The sequence below is a fragment of the Xiphophorus hellerii genome, chromosome 19, assembly GCF_003331165.1.
Source record: "Xiphophorus hellerii strain 12219 chromosome 19, Xiphophorus_hellerii-4.1, whole genome shotgun sequence".
Classification (NCBI taxonomy): Eukaryota; Metazoa; Chordata; class Actinopteri; order Cyprinodontiformes; family Poeciliidae; genus Xiphophorus; species Xiphophorus hellerii.
This window is the reverse complement of record NC_045690.1, coordinates 9,564,598-9,583,392: the sequence shown is the minus strand read 5'-3', so window position 1 is coordinate 9,583,392 and position 18,795 is coordinate 9,564,598. Positions and strand designations below refer to the sequence as shown.

The window sequence follows — 18,795 nt, the reverse complement described above, 5'->3', positions numbered from 1 at the left end:
TTCAACTTAATTAACTTTTAATCAAACTACAGGATTACTTTATTTCTTCCAAGCCATTATGCACCTTTTTCTGCGTGTGCCTGGAAAGATCTCATACCCTTATGCCAGTTTTCTTGACATGTGGCATAATTAACCAGAAACATGGTCCAACATTCTAGGAATTAGGAATACTGGCTATATTGGGAAATTTCAATGTTCCATTCAATAAGCATTTTACAGTTAAAGAACATCGGGCACAAAGAGCATAAATGTATTTAGATCAATTAGAGTGGAGAGTATGCCAGGAATATGCTACCTGTTTTCCAGAGATTAAATACTTTATTTGACTTCAATGTTTACCATAACTTACAGCACACAGGCAACAAATATCTGATTCTGAAGTAAAGATCATCTTAAAAACCAGAAGTAAAATGTTACATTCATCAGCAGGACTGGTTTTAATATAGAATATAAGCCAAAACCTTAAAGAATACATACATTCTTGAAATAAAGCTATTTGCATAATAACCACAAAAGTAAAACAAGAACTTTGACGTAGAGATAAATAACAGAACAATGACCCGGCTTGAAGCTATTTACACAAAAAACACACAGATGAGGAAGAGGTGAACAGAGCTGAGATATGATGCTTCAGACATGCCTGCCATTGTGCAAACACACCAGACATTCACAGTGTATCCAAACTAAAACAACCAAGCAGTCCAGAATAGACCCTACAGGGACTTTGGCGCATGCAGACCAACACAGGAGGTATTTAGTTAGGAATATCTGCACTGTTGCTGCGGGTGTCGTATTTATGGTGGATAATAAGCAGAACGACACCCAGGAAGAAGCAGATGGAGCCCACGGTGATGTAGGCGATGCCCAGGAAGGGGTTCTTCCCTCCCATCCAGGAAATGGTGCTTAGGATCATTCGCTTCCGGCCATCAAAGCTGCGAACGGGGTAATCTGGTTACATAAGGTTAAGGTAAAGAGACAGAAAACTCCCAGCTGCCAAAAGTAAAAACAATAAAATAAATGCAGCAACAATAGAGTTCATCCAAATCTATTTGTTTATATTTAGTTATTTTTAACTTTTTTCTTTAGTAGCAAGAGCTTCAGCCATGTTGTGAAAGAGAAACAGTTGCAGTTTAATCAGTGGTTGTTAATATCCTCTCTTAGAAAAGCCTGCAAACTACTGATATCAGTTTGTTTTCAATTATTCTTTTAATTTAAAACCTCATCTTAGAGCAGATGAATAAACACCGACTACAAAACCTAATTAGTATTGAAGATTTGTGTACTTATGGATACAGGTAGAGACCAATAAATTATCAGAAAGTTCCTTTCAAGGAGGCATAGTGCTGCCACAGCTTCAAATCCTAGACTGGGGATTTGCATGAAGTTTGCATGTCATGGAAGGACATCCAGGTACTCGGGCCTACTCTCACTGTCCAAAACAATTAAATGTTACTTATTATAGACATGTTATAAAGATTCTCTATACGCTGTAGATATTTATTTTACATTTCAAGGGGTTATTTCTGTTAGGTTAGGTGGTTGCTGCCTTTAACTGATGAAAGCCCTAAGTTCAGTTTCTCAGAAATTGGAATATCACATGTAATCAGTCTTAATTCTGTATAATTCTGTCTGTATTACCCATTCCCCAACTGAAATATTCAGTTTGACTATATTTAGTTAAATAGTTAAACTTGACAAAATGCTTACAGACTTTTTATAAATAAATAAATTAGCCTTGGCTGGACAGTAAAGGATACTGTAAGTGACATTCAAGAAGTATCTGCCACTGGGTAGAGTCGGAGCTGAGTCCGGCTTTTTTTGGATGATGCGATAGAGCTTCCGAAAAGTGGGCAGGGCGGCTGTGCGCATCCACACGATGAAGTCTTCATTGATGAAGCCGTTGTTTTCAGGATCTAACGGGTCCAACTCGTACACTGGCTTCATCCAGTTCACTGGCTTAGCTGTGCCTGAGAGACAATCCCAATACCCCATTGTCAATAGTAGTTTAGTAAATACAAGTGTTAAAAAACATATTGCAAAGTGGTTTCTAAAGCGTACCTTTGAAACGTTCAGTGAAGTTATCTTTTTCGTTTCCAGGATTCCTGAACTTCACGTGCTTATCTGTGTACCAAGCAATGCCTTTCTTTACCAGATTAACTTTTGTCATGTTGCCGTCGGGGTGGTTGTAATACAGCTCCAGGGTGTCTGAGAAGGGAAAAACTCATTTATTATTCCTTCTGAAAAGGATGCATGGCAAATGAGCTTAACTTTTGAAAACTAAATTCTCAGACTGTTGTTCTGTGCACAGCTTTCATACAAAGTTTAAATGTGCCAGGGCTCACCATTGAACAGGCTGTTGGCTATGGCTCCACATGGAGCTATGGGCAGTTTTGTCTCCGGGTTTGTACGGTATGGCTCACATTCCTTACTGGGGTTCTGGAAAAACCAAAAACACTTTTCAGCAGAATGAAGATAGCTGATATGTAAGATATGTAAGAAAAAAGAAGAATCCCACCGTTAAAGAGGATTGAACTCCATTTAGCTGGCTGTCATCTCTGGACTTCACATAGCGTCTGTGGTTCTGGTAGAAGTTGGACAGACCATAGTACATGTAGACATTGCTCTGTTGAGAGGGGAGAAATTATTTATCTGGGCCTACCTCTCACTTCTGCCAGTCCCTCCGTTTAGATTAGGTTTCATCCGACTTCAATTTTAACAAAGAAAATAGCCAAGAGGAGACAGATGGCAAATTTGTTTTACCCAGGAATAAACATAAAATCCTGTAGACTTGCTGAATAATCAATAAACGGCCCTCAAAAGCAGGACTGCATAATTAATAAGCACATAAATCAATATGAAAGCAGCTTTTAAGCAGACCTTGGATGTTCTATTTTTGGACTCTAATTTGACTCTAATGGATAATCGTTTTTTTTTTTTTTCTTTTTATTGCAGAAACAGCATTTGTAGTATTGAATGGAAAGGATTGAATTATTCATTGTGTCTATATTAGTCTGAACTGATGCAGGAAATTAGCTCACCTCGAATGGCTGCACCAGCGTGAAGTTCACAGTGCAGACGCATGATGTTGTGCTGTTCCAGGTGAAGCTATTGGCGCAGTCGTAGCAAGGACTGTTAGGCTCCACGCCAGTGTAATCAATCTAAAATTATGAGCGGACACACAGATGGGGAGAATTAAGTTAGATAAAATGAGAGCCAGAAATTATGACAGCAATACTGACAGCTCCTTCAAGTAAAAAAAAAAAAAAAAAGACCAGGAGACTAAAGTAGTATCAGAGATTAACCCCAATCATGATACTTGAATTCTCCCCATCCAAGTATCATGATGGGGAGAATTAATGAGTGAACTGGGTTTAATGTAAAAACACTCATGTCTGTGCAATAATCACCACATTTTCATAAGGCTTAATAGAATAGAAAAGTGGATTTTTTTTAAAATCTTTTTTTCTACAAATTACTTCTCTTTTTTGAGCAGTTGTTTTCATAAAGTCAGTTTTAATTACCTGAAAGGAACCCTAACCTCGTATATGCTTTTGAAATTACTGCATACACAGCTCATAAAAAATGATGGATTCCAATTCCACACTTCAAGACGATGAACCCTGTAATACTTTCAACTTGATAACTCAGTGGAGCTTTTTAAAGACACTATGAGCCTTAGCTTTCCTGACAAGTATTATTTTATGACATTACCTCCAGAGAGAGAACCTACACTATAACACTTTAACGTAGTTTGGTGTCTAGTAAACACAACTCAATGCACTTGTTTGACGTAAATTGCAACATTGTTCTCCATGTTTACTTAATAATAGATTGCCATTAAATCCAGGTAGTTTCACAATTTACCAGAAAGAGAAAGAAAAAAGATAAAACAAAGCCAGGGCAGTAGCTTTGAAATAAGACAAGACTCAAACGATTGGTGAACATGAACTGTAACTGTACCTCGTACTCTTTTATGTTGTTTGAAGTCACATACAGGCCGATACCGATGGGGATGAACAAGAGTCCGATAACGAAGAAAGCAGGCAGCACAGTACCCGCAGTCAATATAGGCTGCCAAGCTGGAAGTCTCTGCTGTTTGAACGCTGTATTGTCCGGTTTTTTATTTTTCGCAGCCCCCGTACCGCCGTGAGTTGAAGATCCCGAGTGGTGTCCGTCCTCTTCCTTAGCGTTGTAGCTAGACGCCATCATTGTTGCGGTCCGCGTCAAGCTAAACTAATCCGCAACAGTTGACAACCGGGAGGTACTCGGTAATCCTGAACGGGAAACAGGGCGAAATGTTAGGGAATCTGAATCAGTGTTCAGATGAATGAAATTTACCCACAATCTGATCCAGCTATTGACTCATAATGGCGTTTGTTTCACCTGTTTTGGGAAACTGCACCAAGAGGAAGAAGCCGGAAGCTCCCAGGCCAATGAAATGATAGAACATACAAGTGACGTTATCGCAGACAGTGAAGAAGCGCCCTCCTCCCATACCCGCTGCTTAACCATTAGCCGGTGAAAGACCCAGCGAGCAGTTTGAAGAGCGGGGAAATATGAGTATTCTTTTGTTTTTTGTTTTGTTTTCTATCTGGAAGAGGTTCCTGAAAACTGAAATTATTAACGATTCTTAATAATGATCTAAAAATGATCTCGATATCAAAAAAACGTGATGAAGAGCCGTAACGTACGTGAAGTCACTTGTTGTAGCTCGCAACTTATTTTCAGCAGTTTGCTAGACTTCATTGCAGATCCAAATTTTGGGCTGCCCGCACAGCGATCCTTGCTTCACAAAGGTGGAAATGATGCTGAGCCACAGTTTATTGCCTTGATGTTTTTTAAATTGTCAACTACATGAAGGATTCTACTTGACAAATCGATAAATAACCTCGGAAGTGTGGACATCCTATCTTTTAATAATGCACAAGTCATATTATATTTATATAATTTTATATTTATATAATATATATAAATATTATATATATAATATATTATATATTATAATTAGACTGTTGTCACAAGCGATTTGAAGAACACAGCTGCCATTGCCTTTTTTATTTAAAATATGTCTGTGATTATAATTGTAATAATAATAGTGATGATAACATTACACTGTTCTCTTGCATAATATTTATTAAAAATGCCAAAACACTTAAAAACTTAATTTATCAAAAACAATGTATAGTTTCTATAATGTGATCTTACAAAACATATATTAAAAAAAAAAAACATTTGTGACAACCAGTAAAAGCAAAAGAACTTAGTTACATAGCAATCACAGATATACCATTTCTTTTCATATAAAATCTTTCACATCTAAAAGACAGTAATTGATGAGAAATAAGTAAAAAAAAAACAGTTAAAATATAAAACTATACTTTTTGCTCCGTTTTGCAGTTTTTGCAGCTGTTTTTTGTTGGAAAATTAAGGATTTTTATCTGAGTGACTTATCACCAGACCCTTCAATTTGTATTTTCACAATTTCCCTCCATTGTGTGATGTATTGCTATTCACAGCAGATTTTTTGACCTCAACCCTCATGGACTGACTTTCTGTCCGAGTCTCAACTTTCATTCCACTTGAGATTCCTGTGGATCCTAATGCAGTTTTTCCTGTCTTGAGGCTCTTGGACATTGGTATACGGGTAAGTCCTGTGCGAGGTGACTGGACATCATGGCCAATCTGTTTTGCAATGGGTAGAAATGATCAGGTAATAAAGTGTAAACAAAGACTAAAAATATTCAAGCACAAGAGAATTTTTTTTTTTAAACAACCATGAAATAAACAAAGGCACAACATTTAAAGCATGAAAAAATGTAGCTACTAAATGCTAAAACCATCTATCTTAAACTAAAACGTACCGTGCTTTGGATGGATCTTGAAGTCGTGGATGTCACATTGGATATTGTAATGCTGCTTGTCACTTTACTCTGCACATTCCTGGTAGCAGTTGTGGTGATCTGGCGAGGTGAACGCAAAACTGTCCCCGTTGACAGGGTCAGTTCTTTGCTTTCTGCTACACTAGCTACTGGTCTGACTACCATCTTTGGGGAGATACTGTTACCTAGATGAATATGAATCTTGTTTTCATCTGTAGAGGTGATGATGTTTGCATTGTTGTGGCCCTTTCTGATAGGAATTGGGACCATCTGCTTCTCAGGAGTAACCTTGAACACAGCCCGGCCCATGGTCATCTCCTGGGGCTCTGGGGAGGCAGATGTATCAGGCACTACAGCAGTGCTCACTGTCATAACCGAAACTGGGGAAAGGGGCCTTAATGAGGTAGAAGAAGAGTTCCGGATAGTTTCTGGAGATTTGGCCCTAGATATGGTTGTGATTGTGACTGGGGACTTGGCTCTTGCAGGGCCTTGAGATCCAGTAGGAGTCTTTCTTCGGGTGGTTGGCACAGAGTAGGTGGGAATGATAGTAATTCTGGATTTTGGTTGAGATGGGTTAGGGCTAAGGGGAGCTGCATTTGGAAAAATTTGATCAGCGGTTGGACTGCTGATTTCCAGTGTGGCCGTGTTGTTGTGGTGATCGGGTGTTACCCGAATGTGTAAAGGGTGCCCTTGGTTTTGAGGCATGGTCAATTTAGAAGAAACTGATTCCCCATTGATAATGAGAGGCTTTTCCATGTTGGGCTCTTGAGGAGTGTTGTCCTTTTTCCTCATCCAAGGAATCCAGGATTTTTTAATACTAAAATCACCACTAGATGAAGAGCATCGCTCAACTGCATTACCTTTTTCAGGCTTCTTCAGACATTTCTGTCGGATGTTATTCATGATGTGATTCTCTTCTTGAACAGACTTCCTGATAAACACAGCTGGTGTATCTTCCTCTCCTGATTCAGTAGGTGATGGCTCTGTCTGCACTGCAGTGGATGTGATAGCCACATCCACTATTCTCCTTCCATTTAAGCTGGGTCGAAGTGCCCGGCTTTGGCGCTTAGTTAACTCTAGTTCTTTGGTGAGATGAAAAACCTCCATGCCCATGTTCTTGGCCTTCTCTTCCTCTTCTAAGAATCTTTGTTGTAATACAGAGAAGTCCACTTGAAGCTGAGATAGCTGGTCTTCTTTGTGCATCAGTTCATGGATCTTCTCCTTGAGAGCTATCACATCAGCTTGTAGTTCTCTAGTTTTGACCTCCTCTCTTTTGCATCTCTGTCGAAGGTCTTCTTCTCTGCTTTCTTCTTCCCCTTTTTCAATAGCTTTGTTCCGTGCAATCTGATTCTTCATTTCTTCCACTTGCTGGTAAAGATCATTTGCTTTTTCCTGTTCAGTCATGAACCTCTTCTCTAAAATATCATACTGGTCCTCTGTCTTAATCAAGTCTCCCTCGACTACTTCCAGTTGTTTCAGACGGTTTTTTAAACTTTCTATTTCAAATGTTAACTCTTTAACTTTGTTGTTCTCTTTCCCTTCAGGATCAGTGATTTTTCCTAGATCACACATAACTGAATTCCTCGCAGATAGCTTTTCTTCTTGTTCAAGCATGTCTAGCCTCCTTTTCATTTGGGTTATCTTGAAAGTAAGATCCTCAGTTTGATCAGTTTGACAAGCTAGCTTAGTACTGAGCTCCCCTTTCTCTTTGGTTAAAGTTTCAACTTTGGATTCCATCTCAGATTTTAATTTGAGAAACCTTTTGCTCTCTTCTATCAGTTTTTCGGTCACCTCCATCACCCGACCCTGCTCAAGTTTAACAACCTTGCTCAAATCCTCTCTTTTCTTTTCCTCTGACTTTACTTTTTCCACCAGTGTCTTTCGTTCATCCATTAGTGCAGCTGTCAGGGACTTAAGCTTTCGCAGGTCATCCTTAAGTGTTAGCTCACACTTTTCCAGTTTGAGTTCTGATGACTCAAGCTCCTTCATTCGAATTTTGAGAGCTACAACCTCATCTGAAAGCTCTTTGGTCAGGTCTTTCTCTCTTTCTAAAGCAGTTTGTATCTGTGCACACTCTGCTTTGCTAACACTGAATGCTTCCTCCAGTTTTTCCAAATCCATCATTCTGTTTTGAAGCCTCTCTACTTCCAGCCTTAGGTCTTTGCTCTTACTATTCTCCTCTTCTAGTCTCTTTCTTAGCTCTTTACATTGATTCTCTGTCTTTGTTATCTCTTCATCCTTTCCTTCCATCTCATGCACTCTCTTTCGCAGGTTTTCCAACTCAACAATCAAGTTAGAGCTGCCATACTCCCCTTTGCTGATGCTCTCCCTTAACTCTTGCATTTCCTCATCAGATTTTCTCAAGGTCTTGTTGCTTTCTTCTAGCTCCTCCACTTTGTGTGTAAGCTCCAAAACTTTGACATTAAGCTGACGATTGTGGAGCTCCTGACTGGACAGCTTGGCACTCATCTCTTCATGCTGTTGGGTGATCCTACAAGATTTCTCCTTTAGCTCAGCCTCTAGGCTTTGCACTCTATGACCATCCTCCTGAGCACGCTCTTTGGCTTCATTAAGTGCATGGTCCCGCTGCTGGAGCTCCAGGCTGATCTCTTGAACCCGTTGGCTCTGTTGGTCCATTTGCTCAAGGTGCTGTTGCCGTTCAGTGACCAACATCAATGCAAAGGACTTTAGCTTCACCAGCTCCTCTCGCACTTTGGCCAGACGCTTGGAGTGCTCCTTCTCCTTCCTTGCTTGATAGGCTTTTTCGTTTTCAAGCAACCTCTTCAGTCTAAGAAAGAAAAAAACAATGATTTTGATGTTTTAATAACTTTTAATTTTAAGTATATACAAAGGTAACTTTTAAGTTGTCATCTGTGACTATAACATGTTTCATTATGTCTGGATAGAACTTTTTATTTGTAATGCAGCATACACCCTGGGAATGTCTAATCAGCTACCACTCAAATCAAGTGAATCTACCATTAAGACAAATTATTTCTAAAGGTACAATTTCAACATGAAAACTTACAGTTTGAGAATAAAGAACATAGTGAAATGTAAAAACTGCTCTATTGCCCCCATTCCTTAGTGCTGCTTACCTCCTGCTGATAGGATATACACTCTGAACACAAACTGTGAGTGTAAGTTCTGCTAACAGCCCCCTCACCAAGCTGTGGTCTTTTCTCTCAGCTTCTTTCTATGCTGCTCATGCCCAGCTTTCATACCGGGCAGACTCCAACAAAATGCATGCAAAGCAGTTGCATCTCCACTTCCAGGGAGACTCTAATACATTATTCAAAGTGAACAGTTTTTGCATTGCAAAATGAACCAAATTAGAACAGCCTAATTTGGTTCATAACACAATAACACAACAAGGAAGACAAGGTATCTTTAGCAAACACTGAAAGTTCAACTTAACTTGTACGAGCACTTCAGTGCCCAGTCAGGACTTACCAACTAAAGATGATCTGCAAGCAAAAAAAATAAGATTGTTTGCCACCATCGTTATCACAGTGCTGAAAAAATGCTGAAGCCACCGTTTCCTGCTGATTTTGTTACTGTGACATTCCAATAATGTTCTCAGCAGTATAAAAAGAAAAAAAAAACTACAGCTAAGCTCCTCTGTAGAACCTGTAGTGAGGGGTGTAACCACATCTATAGATAGTGAAGTGTGTGACAGTGTGTGCTGCTCTGCAATGAACACAGTACAGGGGGTGGATCTACTGTTTGCTTCATAGGAAGTGTTCAACAGAACTCCCCTCAGTTTTGCATGTTTTCCAAAAATTCTGTGACTATGAGGCCAATTCAAAAAGGTGCACCAATAACAGAGTAAAAACATCAGCATTTTGTCCATGTTTGGTGAAATCAAGTTGTAGCTCAGTGTAGAAAAATGTTAGGAGATCTTTTGATAGAGTAGCACAGGAGGAAGAAGAGAATGTGTGCACTAGCTCTACTTCAGGGGAAAATTCAATAGCTTTCCCTGCAATGTTTTCCTCATATGTGATGAGGAAACCAGATAAGCTGAATGATTCCCTTGAGGTGAGGAACATCTAGAAAAGTACAACCAATCACCTTAGGTAACACAATGCTTAGACTGTTGCTAGGCAGATTTATTTCTGGTCGTAGTATTCAGCAGAGTTGCATCTTTGTGAATAAATGCAGCTGTTACGACTGGGCTCAAGGTCATAACTATAACGGGAGACCATGCAGGGATTAAAGTGCATAAAAAGGAATGTTTATTAACACAAACAACAATGGATTGAGGATGTCAGTATCAGTGGTGTAATGCAAATGCTTGGATGTGGTGTATGAGTGCATATGGAATTGCTGAAGTGCAAAAACAAAGACAAACTCAAATGTGCAAAAGGAGGGGAGCTGAGGCCTGGCAACAAAACACCACAAGCATCAAGGCAGAGTGGACGCTGAAGGCGACCCAGAAGGTGGAGACAGCCAGGTTTAAATGCTCTGTGCTCCAAATGAATAAAATCAGCAGCACCTGTAAAGGGGAGGAGCACAAAGACAGACAACAAGACACCTGCAACCCAGCCCATAAGGCCCAGGGCCGTAACAGCAACTCAAAACTAAGCTAAACTTTTAAGTGCATTTATATCCTTAATCACCTGTAGTGCTTTTGTTCTTACCCCTTAAACATGTCAACATTTTGTCACATTATGACCACAAACATCAATAAATATAACTGGGATTTTATTTAATAGACCTACTTAAATGGTGCATAATTGAAAAGAGAAAAGAAGATGAGACAAGGTTTTCAGAAATGGTTCACAAATAAAAATCCAATGAGTGCTGTGTATAAGCCCACAGCCCCCTTAATACTGATTTATAAATCAGCATTTAATTTCTGTATAAGAATGGCTATTGGCCTCTGATGTTTGTTAGAGAAAATTGGTGGGAAAAAAAAGCACTGTGAAAACCAAGGGATACAGTAGACAGGTCAGGGAGAAAATTGTTGAGAAGTTAAATCATGGTTAGATTACGAAACAATATCCCAAGCTTTGAACATTTCAACGAGTAATGTTCAATTCATCATTTGAAAAAAACGGAAGGAGTACAGCACACCTACCACCACGTGACTGTCCACCTAATCTAATAAGTTGAGTAAGGAGATCAAAATTCAGAAAAACAGTCAAGAGGCCTAAGGTAACTTTGGAGGAGCTACAGAAATCCACAGTTCAGGTGGCATCATCTGTTATTGGGCTTAACTATCAGCTCTGCCCTCCAGCAATCTGTGTCTTATGTGAAAGTACCATGAATAGAATCATTATTAAAAAAAAGCCTTAACATTTTCAGTTCACCACAAGCCATTTAGCAAAAATGTGGTGGAAAAACTAACACTGCACATCACCCTGAACACAGCATTCCCACAGTAGAACATGGTGGTGGCAGTGTCAGGGTATGGGAATTGCTTTTTGTTTCATCAGGGATAGGAAAGCTAAATATAGGGCAATCCTGGAAGACAACTTGAAAGTCTGGAAAAAGAGATGGACGTTCCACTTCCATCAGGGAAACATTAATCAGACAGCCACTACTGCAATGGAATGGTTTAGCTCAAAGTATATTTATGTGTTAGAATTACCTAGTCAAAGTCCGGAAATAAATTCACCTGAAATTTTCATTTGACATTCAGTCAAATTGAGCCTGAGGTATTTTGCAAAGAAGAATGGATAAATATTTTAGTCTCTATAAAAAGTAAAGCTGGAAATGCCTTATATTTGTAAAGAGAGCAAAAATGAGTTATTACAAATTAGCAATAACATTTTTTTAATTTTAGATTTTAAAAGCCATTTATCCTTTTCTTTCCACTTGCACTTTATCACTAGGCAAAATAAGTTGTAGCTTTTGTTGCCAGTTAGGATTACCAACCCTGGCTAATGCGCCAGTTGCCATGTAGATTTGTGCTGCTCATAAAATTCATACTTACACGGTGAGATGGGTTTTAAATTTAAGGAATTGCCAGTCTAAACTTACTGTCCTGGAAGAGGCTGAAGCAATGATGTCAGTGCTATCTGAGACTAATGGTCAGGTCATTAAAAGAACTGTGGTTTACTGTTGCTATGAAAGAATTACCTGCTATGGAATATTAAAACAAAAAGAAGAGAAAGTGTACATTCATAAACCTTGTTTAAGCAATAAGCAACTTTATTTGAATACTTTTAAAATATTTTTGGGGGCTACATAGTAATGTGTTAAATATAGATTTCAATATCTTAGACAACTGTGTGCGTGACACAAACGGCAAACACAGGTGTGATCCACATCCTGGCATGCATTGAAAAACATTCTTTTAAATCACAAAACAACATTTCATCTCATGTTCCCTGGGGAATTTATTCAGAGGAACTGCTTACTTCTCTCTTAGCTCCCCCAAAAATTTTAATAGTTATAATGACTTGTCCAAAAGAAAAACTTTGGATGTGAGGAATAGCGTAAAAAGCGGAAGTTGTGCAATTTTTTGTTTAAGGACTTAAGGAGGTTAGGAAAATTTTTATTTCATTTGCGTGACTCTGAAACTCCTTTCAGCTGTAGCTGTCTCTTCTGTCAACCCACATACATTCCATCTTAGAGATGTTCACTTCCTGACACATAAATTGCTCTGTTGTCTGAAAAGGCATTAATGGCTGACGGCTACCACTCAGAAACAGCTCCCTCTATGCCCAATCACTTCATTCCTCCAGATGCTTGGCACAAAACCACTAACCTTCTTTCTTCACTTTCAGATGTCTGGTGAGGAATATGTTGACAAGTGTGAGACCATGATGTTCTCTTGAGAGCAAAATGTCAAAACAGAAATTAATGATTGAAACATGTTCTTGTCTCAAACCTACTGAATCTGTTTTTCAAGCCCATCTTTTGACATAGACTCAGATAAGTACAACATTGAGTTTTTGGACTGCACTTTGAAATTTTTTCTCAAAACCGAACTGAAAAGAATTTTCCACATTTTGACTTTGACTTTTGAGCTTTTGTAATGCTTAAGATACGGAGAACGTAGGAAAGACATTTAATATCAGTCAAATAGGGCATATCTGGATGGATAATTCTGATATTTCACATAAAAACATAAACTAAAAACATAAGATGACCAATTAGTCATTATTGATTAAAAACTGAAAGATTTAATTATAATCCTTAAACAATTGAAATTATTATGGATTGATATATAATTTTATGGGATTAATTTATCTGTTATTGTGGAATTTTTGACCTGCCTCATTGAAACTATCGTTAATAATAGAAAACAGCTATAGTCAAGTTAATACAACAAGCAAAGGAATAGAAGATGAGACTGTAACTCGGGACTAATCCATTCTATTTCTCCAGCCTCTTCACTTTAAGAATAACAGAAACCAACCTCTGCAAGAATGAGACCATTTTATCCACAGATTGGTTTGATACTTGAACAACATTATAAAAACACATCAGTCAGCCATTTTGGAGTATTGCATTTAACAATTGTTGTATCTACATGACAGGGACGTTTATTGTACAGTATTGTATTTTACAGTTTTCCCGTATAAATGTCACCCCCTGCTGGCCAACAGTAAGAATTTCAGAAACCTATTCTGGTCTTTGGAAACTATTTTCCTTTAGCAATATTTTAGTCAGCAAAACAGTCTCAACCTTGATAGATTGCACTATTTTTGCTTGCTATTATAATATAACACATTTAATCAGGAACTTGCTGCTGTGTTTAGTTCCCAAAGCCCCACCTATGATGTCAAGGATTATTTTCTAATTTACCTGCATATAACACTGCTATACCCCAAGATAAAGTTGCTTATCTTTATCTCTAATCATTCTTTCTATTTACTTGTAAAATATGTAGGTTACTTCAGATTTCAATTTGTTCATATTCTACTTAAATTGAAAGAATGTCAGTTAGGCACAGTTTTGTATTCTTTCTAAATTACACTTTTCCAGTATCTTTAAATAACTGTAAACTTTGCGGGGGGGGGGGGGGGGGGGGGGCGTATCACTGGTCCTGCGTTCTCATTCTGCATTTCCAGCTTTCCAATAACTTTTTTTTCTATGAGTTTTGGCTCCTGATTCATTTCTATCTTTATGTGATAGAGTGTTGACATTATCCACACGTGTGTGCCAAGCATCACAACAAATTTCCTCAATATCATTTATTGCAGGGTTAATTTTGCCTGAAATGGGAACTGCTTAGCTTCAGTCTATATTTTCCCCTTTCTCAAACAAGAGATTGTCCAAAGTGCTACAAGTGGATTATTTGACTATTATTCTTTCACTTCTCTCATGTACATCTGAATTCTGTCTATAAGCTACTTAGCTGTAGCAATAACTGCATAGCAAAACTTTTATTAACCTCTAAATATAGTTACAATGTCTCCATCTCTCAAAGTGGGAAAGTAGACAATAGTGTCTGATTGAGATTTTAACAAGACAGAGCTTTCATCGTTAAATTGTTTTAATTTGAAGGGCTTCAATTCACAAGAAGACTCTATCAAATAGTTTTTTTGAGCTCAGTGAAACCTTAACATGAATGTGATGAAACATCCTTATTTGGAAGTTGTTTCCTCAGTCAACTCCTCGTCAATTTCGACCCTTTCCAGGAGGCCTGTTCCTAAACTTGGTAAGGATGTCACCTTTTATTAATTTTCTTATCTGTTCATCTCCTCCCTGCATCCACTTTCTCATCTTCTTTATTAACCTGACCTCCAGTAATCTCATCTTCTCGGAAGCCACACATTTCAGCTTGGCGAAGATATCTTTCACACATTCTCAGATGTTCTGGTCAGTTGAGGTGTATGACCATATCTTGGTATCGCTGCACTTGTGCCAAACTTATTTTTAGAGTGTAAATGAAACATTGCACTCTCAATTATTCAGAGCTAGGAATACTGGGTTTTTTTGTTTGTTTGTTTTTATTTTTTACCAACCTCTGATTTGAAATTCCCTTTAACTTTATCCCTGACCTGACCTGTCTGAGGCCATCACAGGGTGAAGCCTTGAAGAATTCATTTGGTTTTGGTTTAGAGACTTTTTTGAGGGGCACAGAATGCATATGCATGTCACATTTCTTCAATTTTGTTTTGAAATATGCCAAAACCATGTTTGTTTTCCTTCTACTGCACTACTTTGTGATGGTCCATCAGATTAAAATCCTGATAAAATACAAACATTTTTTAAAAATAAATTCAGTGAAGCTTTTCATTTCGTTTAAACCATCCAATGTCGACCTCAGCTGTCTCAGTCATGGTACGCAGTTGTTTCCTCTCTGCCCCTCACCTTTCTCTTTCCTGCTCCAGGAGGTTTGTGAAGTCATCGCTCTTATTCATGTAGTCAACATGTTTGTGTTTCTCTATTTCCAGCTCATGGACAGTGCGGCGGTGACACTTTTCAGCCAGCAGCAGTTGACCCAGCATCCGCCGGTTTGTGTCCTTGTGCTTCTCCTGCAGACGTTTCAGCTGAGACATGAACACAAAGCAGGTTATGAGAGAACGGTTATTAGTTTTAAATCAGGAGAAAACTCGTACTGAAATTTATTTAAATTTACTCTTAAATCAAAAAGTTTTGTCAGGTTCTTTACCAGCAGAGTTTTAGAAGAATCCAAACCGCAAAATACAAGTTTAATGAAATATAAAGAAATCATTCCAACCTCAACCATTGGCTTTTGATAGACACTGTGATTATCCGGCTTTGTGCCGGTGATGAAGCTGTCCCTCTGTAGTGCTTTGAGGGCTGAGGCAGGTACGGCACATCCGTACTGTGACTCAAGGGTTTCTGGACTAGTTTGTTGGGATTTTAGCATGAAGATTACATCTTCCCTGGCCTGAAAACAAACAGATACAAACATAATATTATATTTTATTTCAGTCTATGCAATGAAATACATTGAAACACTTGCATTTTTTTCTCAAAATAAGTCTGAAACAGAGCATATTTTCAGGAGCGTATCTTTTACCTGTGGTTTCTTTAGGCATTTTAAACTGCCATTTTCAACCACAAGATAGAGCTATTGTGCTAAAATTGCAGTGCAATCACCTAAAATGAATGCATTCAACTACAATGACATTTCCAGGTATGTTGTTTGTTGCCAGCTTTGTAAAGTTCTCAGATTGCCCTCCAGCTCAGATACACAATGAGAAAAACAAAGAGATGTCCTACCTGAACTTCACCCTCCATGATTCCCAGCAGTTTCAGCAGATCCTGTTTAGACAGATCTGTGATGATTCCTGTTTTGTCTCCAGTCTCTGTGGAATCCAACAGCAGCTTCTCTTTATCAGAGATCACTTCAACCTCGTCCTCACCTTCCTTCTGCTGAACTTTGGCCTTTAGGGTCTTCACAGGCAGACCCACGTCCTTTTCTTCATTTATGTCATGATCACCTGGTGGAACACCAAGGACTCCGTCGTTTTGGCTTTCCACCCCATTGCTTTTGGACCTCATCTTCCCTGGACTGAGGATAGAAGAAGAAGAAATTTTGTTGGAAGAACATATTTACCTTACATATTTATTTGTTTCTGAAACTTTCTTTCCTTTTCATGCTTTTGGTATTTTGTTTTTTAACTTCAGATCATTTCATATAAACACATTACTTTAACGTTTTCACATTTTGTTATGTTTAAACTAAACTTTGATGTTCTCTGTTAATTCTGAAGAAAATTATTTCTATTGCATGATGATGCCTTTACCCTGTTTCACCATGGGAATAATGTGTCAGCCTTCTACCAAATAGTATTTTAGTTTCATTTTATTTTCACAACCATTACCAACATTTCTCGTGGCTTTCTTTCAGTAGTAACTTTCTTCTTACCACACTCTACAAACAAAAAAATTTGTAGAATGTGAATCTCTGCAGTTTATTCAGAGTTACCTCAGACCTCTTAGCTACTTACCTGGTTAATGCTGCCCTATCAATTTAGATACATGGCCATATCTTGGTAGGTTCAAAGTTGTCCCTTACTCTTTCTGTTTTCAGAAGACGGATTAAACAAATCTCTGTGAAATATTCCAGGTTTAGGATCTTATTTTATAAGCCATCCCTCCACAACCTTCCCTCTGACCTCACCACCGTGTCCTTTGGTGTAGGTCTGTCTCTAATTTGATCACTAAAATTTTCTAACAAACCCAGAAAACCCTTACACAATGGCTTCATTTATACTGCAACACAAAATTAGGCTCTCTTTACTAATTAGGACTAATTGGTTGCAATGGATTTTATTTTAGAAGCATCAATGTAAATGGGGATGAATACATATTGTATGCATACATAATTTGTTTAGAAAATTGTGTATAACAACAGTAAAACTATTATTACATAAACAGAAGAAAATGTATGGTGCCAATAAACTGTTCCTTGAAGTACTATACATTTTTTAATAAAAGTAGATATAATTCAGTAAGTGTAGCTACTTTCTACCTACCTTTGAACATTATAAAATGCAAAAAGGTCAATCTGAGTCAGTTGTTCTCATTATTTTATTGCATTGTCACAATTTACAGAGAGCTTTATGACTTTGGCCTCAAGTAACTTCCTCACAAAACTCCCTATTTGCAGCCTGTTTGACCTACTTTTAACCTAATGACAAACACACGTACTTACTTAGATGCAAACATGATGTAAATATCAGATAGAATCTTTGTTCTATCTCTGGCATAAAGATTTGTTTGTGTGTTGTTGGTGTCCAGTCAGTGTGTAACTGTTTTCTTTATGCATCAAATCAGCTCACAAGATTTGTGTTTCTCGTGTTGGGTGTTTTTAATCTGGAAGTGATTCTGTGATGCTCATGAGTCCTATTTGCTGACAGGAAAACATTTTGTCTGAATCTTGAGCGTAAATCAAGTAACAAGAGGGTCTAAATAAATTTACCTAGTCTCTTGTCTCAGTTCTCAGCCTGTTGGGGTTTTGCTACAGTTGAAACCAGACACTTACCTACACTATTTCCACCTCAGTGTGCCTCTTGTCCGCCTCAGCACCATGGGGAAAAGAGCCTTCTCTTACTCTGCTCCCCAACTCTGGAACGCTTTTCCCCCTGACACCCATAAGATTGACTCTCTTCTGACCTTCGAAGCACAACTCAAAACTCATGTGTTAGAGTTAGCCTTCTCACTCTAATTGTGTAGTTATTTTGTGGTTTTATTTCTCGTAGCCATCTCTTTACTGTTTAATCTGTGTTTTTAATGTTTTAAAGTGTCCTTGGGTGTTTTGAAAGGCGCTGTCAAATAAAATGCATTATTATTGCTATATGAAAAGAAACATGCATTTTTTTCATGTTGTCTGACCTGAAATATGCACCAATATGCATATTTTGGACCAAAGCATGCTCATCTCTTGGATACAGAATCTGTTTCCTTCCTGAAGATGACTGGACATTCCCATCTTGTTTGCACCTGCGTATAATAGTTTGTACAGCTGAACGAGGCAACTTGAGGCCACTGAAAATTGCACCCAAGAATGAACCCAATTTATGATTTCTATTGACTTTCCCATGATGTTACACAAGGACGCAGTGTGTTTCAGGTATGCCTTAAATTACATGTCTTTAATTAACTCAGATGTTATCAATAAACCTATCAGAAGCTTCCAAAGATATGACATTAAAAGAGTGGAACTGAGTGATATTAGTGTATTTAAACTTTTGACTTTGAACAAAGTTGCAACAATTGCTACAGAAAATCTCTCTTTCATTGTTCTGGCATTTAACAAATAGAAATAAAATATCTAATCTTAATTGATTTAAAAGGGAAAAGTGTATTCTAATTTCATATCAGAGTGTAGAAAAATGCTTTTGTGTCTTTTTATTTAGTGTATGTAAACTTCTGGTTTCAACTGTAGATACACCTTTTACATTTTGTCAGTTTTAAAATCTTATTTAAATCTAGTTCAACAGCTGAATTCCTTATCATCCAAATTTAATGAAATACCACCCTA

At 38.0% G+C, this 18,795-nt stretch overlaps 2 protein-coding genes across 3 annotated transcripts in view; both read right to left on the bottom strand.

Moving 5' to 3' along the window:
* Positions 1-263: 263 nt before the first annotated feature.
* Positions 264-4,458, bottom strand: LOC116708904 (cell cycle control protein 50A). Its single transcript, XM_032547039.1, has 8 exons — positions 4,384-4,458; positions 3,961-4,274; positions 3,039-3,158; positions 2,516-2,623; positions 2,343-2,436; positions 2,059-2,205; positions 1,758-1,967; positions 264-948 (listed from the first exon to the last, which is right to left on the bottom strand). The coding sequence occupies exons 2-8, from the start codon at positions 4,207-4,209 to the stop codon at positions 755-757; spliced, it is 1,122 nt and encodes a 373-aa protein (XP_032402930.1). The 5' UTR covers positions 4,210-4,274; positions 4,384-4,458; the 3' UTR covers positions 264-754.
* Positions 4,459-5,409: 951 nt separating this feature from the next.
* LOC116708903 (filamin-A-interacting protein 1-like) overlaps positions 5,410-18,795 on the bottom strand; it is a 31,156-nt gene continuing 17,770 nt past the window's right edge. The window contains exons 2-6 of one of the 2 annotated variants that reach the window (XM_032547037.1): positions 16,029-16,320; positions 15,520-15,693; positions 15,150-15,328; positions 5,862-8,667; positions 5,410-5,682 (exon numbers count right to left, since the gene is read on the bottom strand). In XM_032547037.1, coding sequence (XP_032402928.1) covers positions 5,476-5,682; positions 5,862-8,667; positions 15,150-15,328; positions 15,520-15,693; positions 16,029-16,310 — 3,648 coding nt within the window. In that variant the 5' untranslated portion in view covers positions 16,311-16,320 and the 3' untranslated portion in view covers positions 5,410-5,475. The remainder of the gene's footprint in view (positions 5,683-5,861; positions 8,668-15,149; positions 15,329-15,519; positions 15,694-16,028; positions 16,321-18,795) is intronic. The other variant, XM_032547036.1, reaches the window with a different exon arrangement.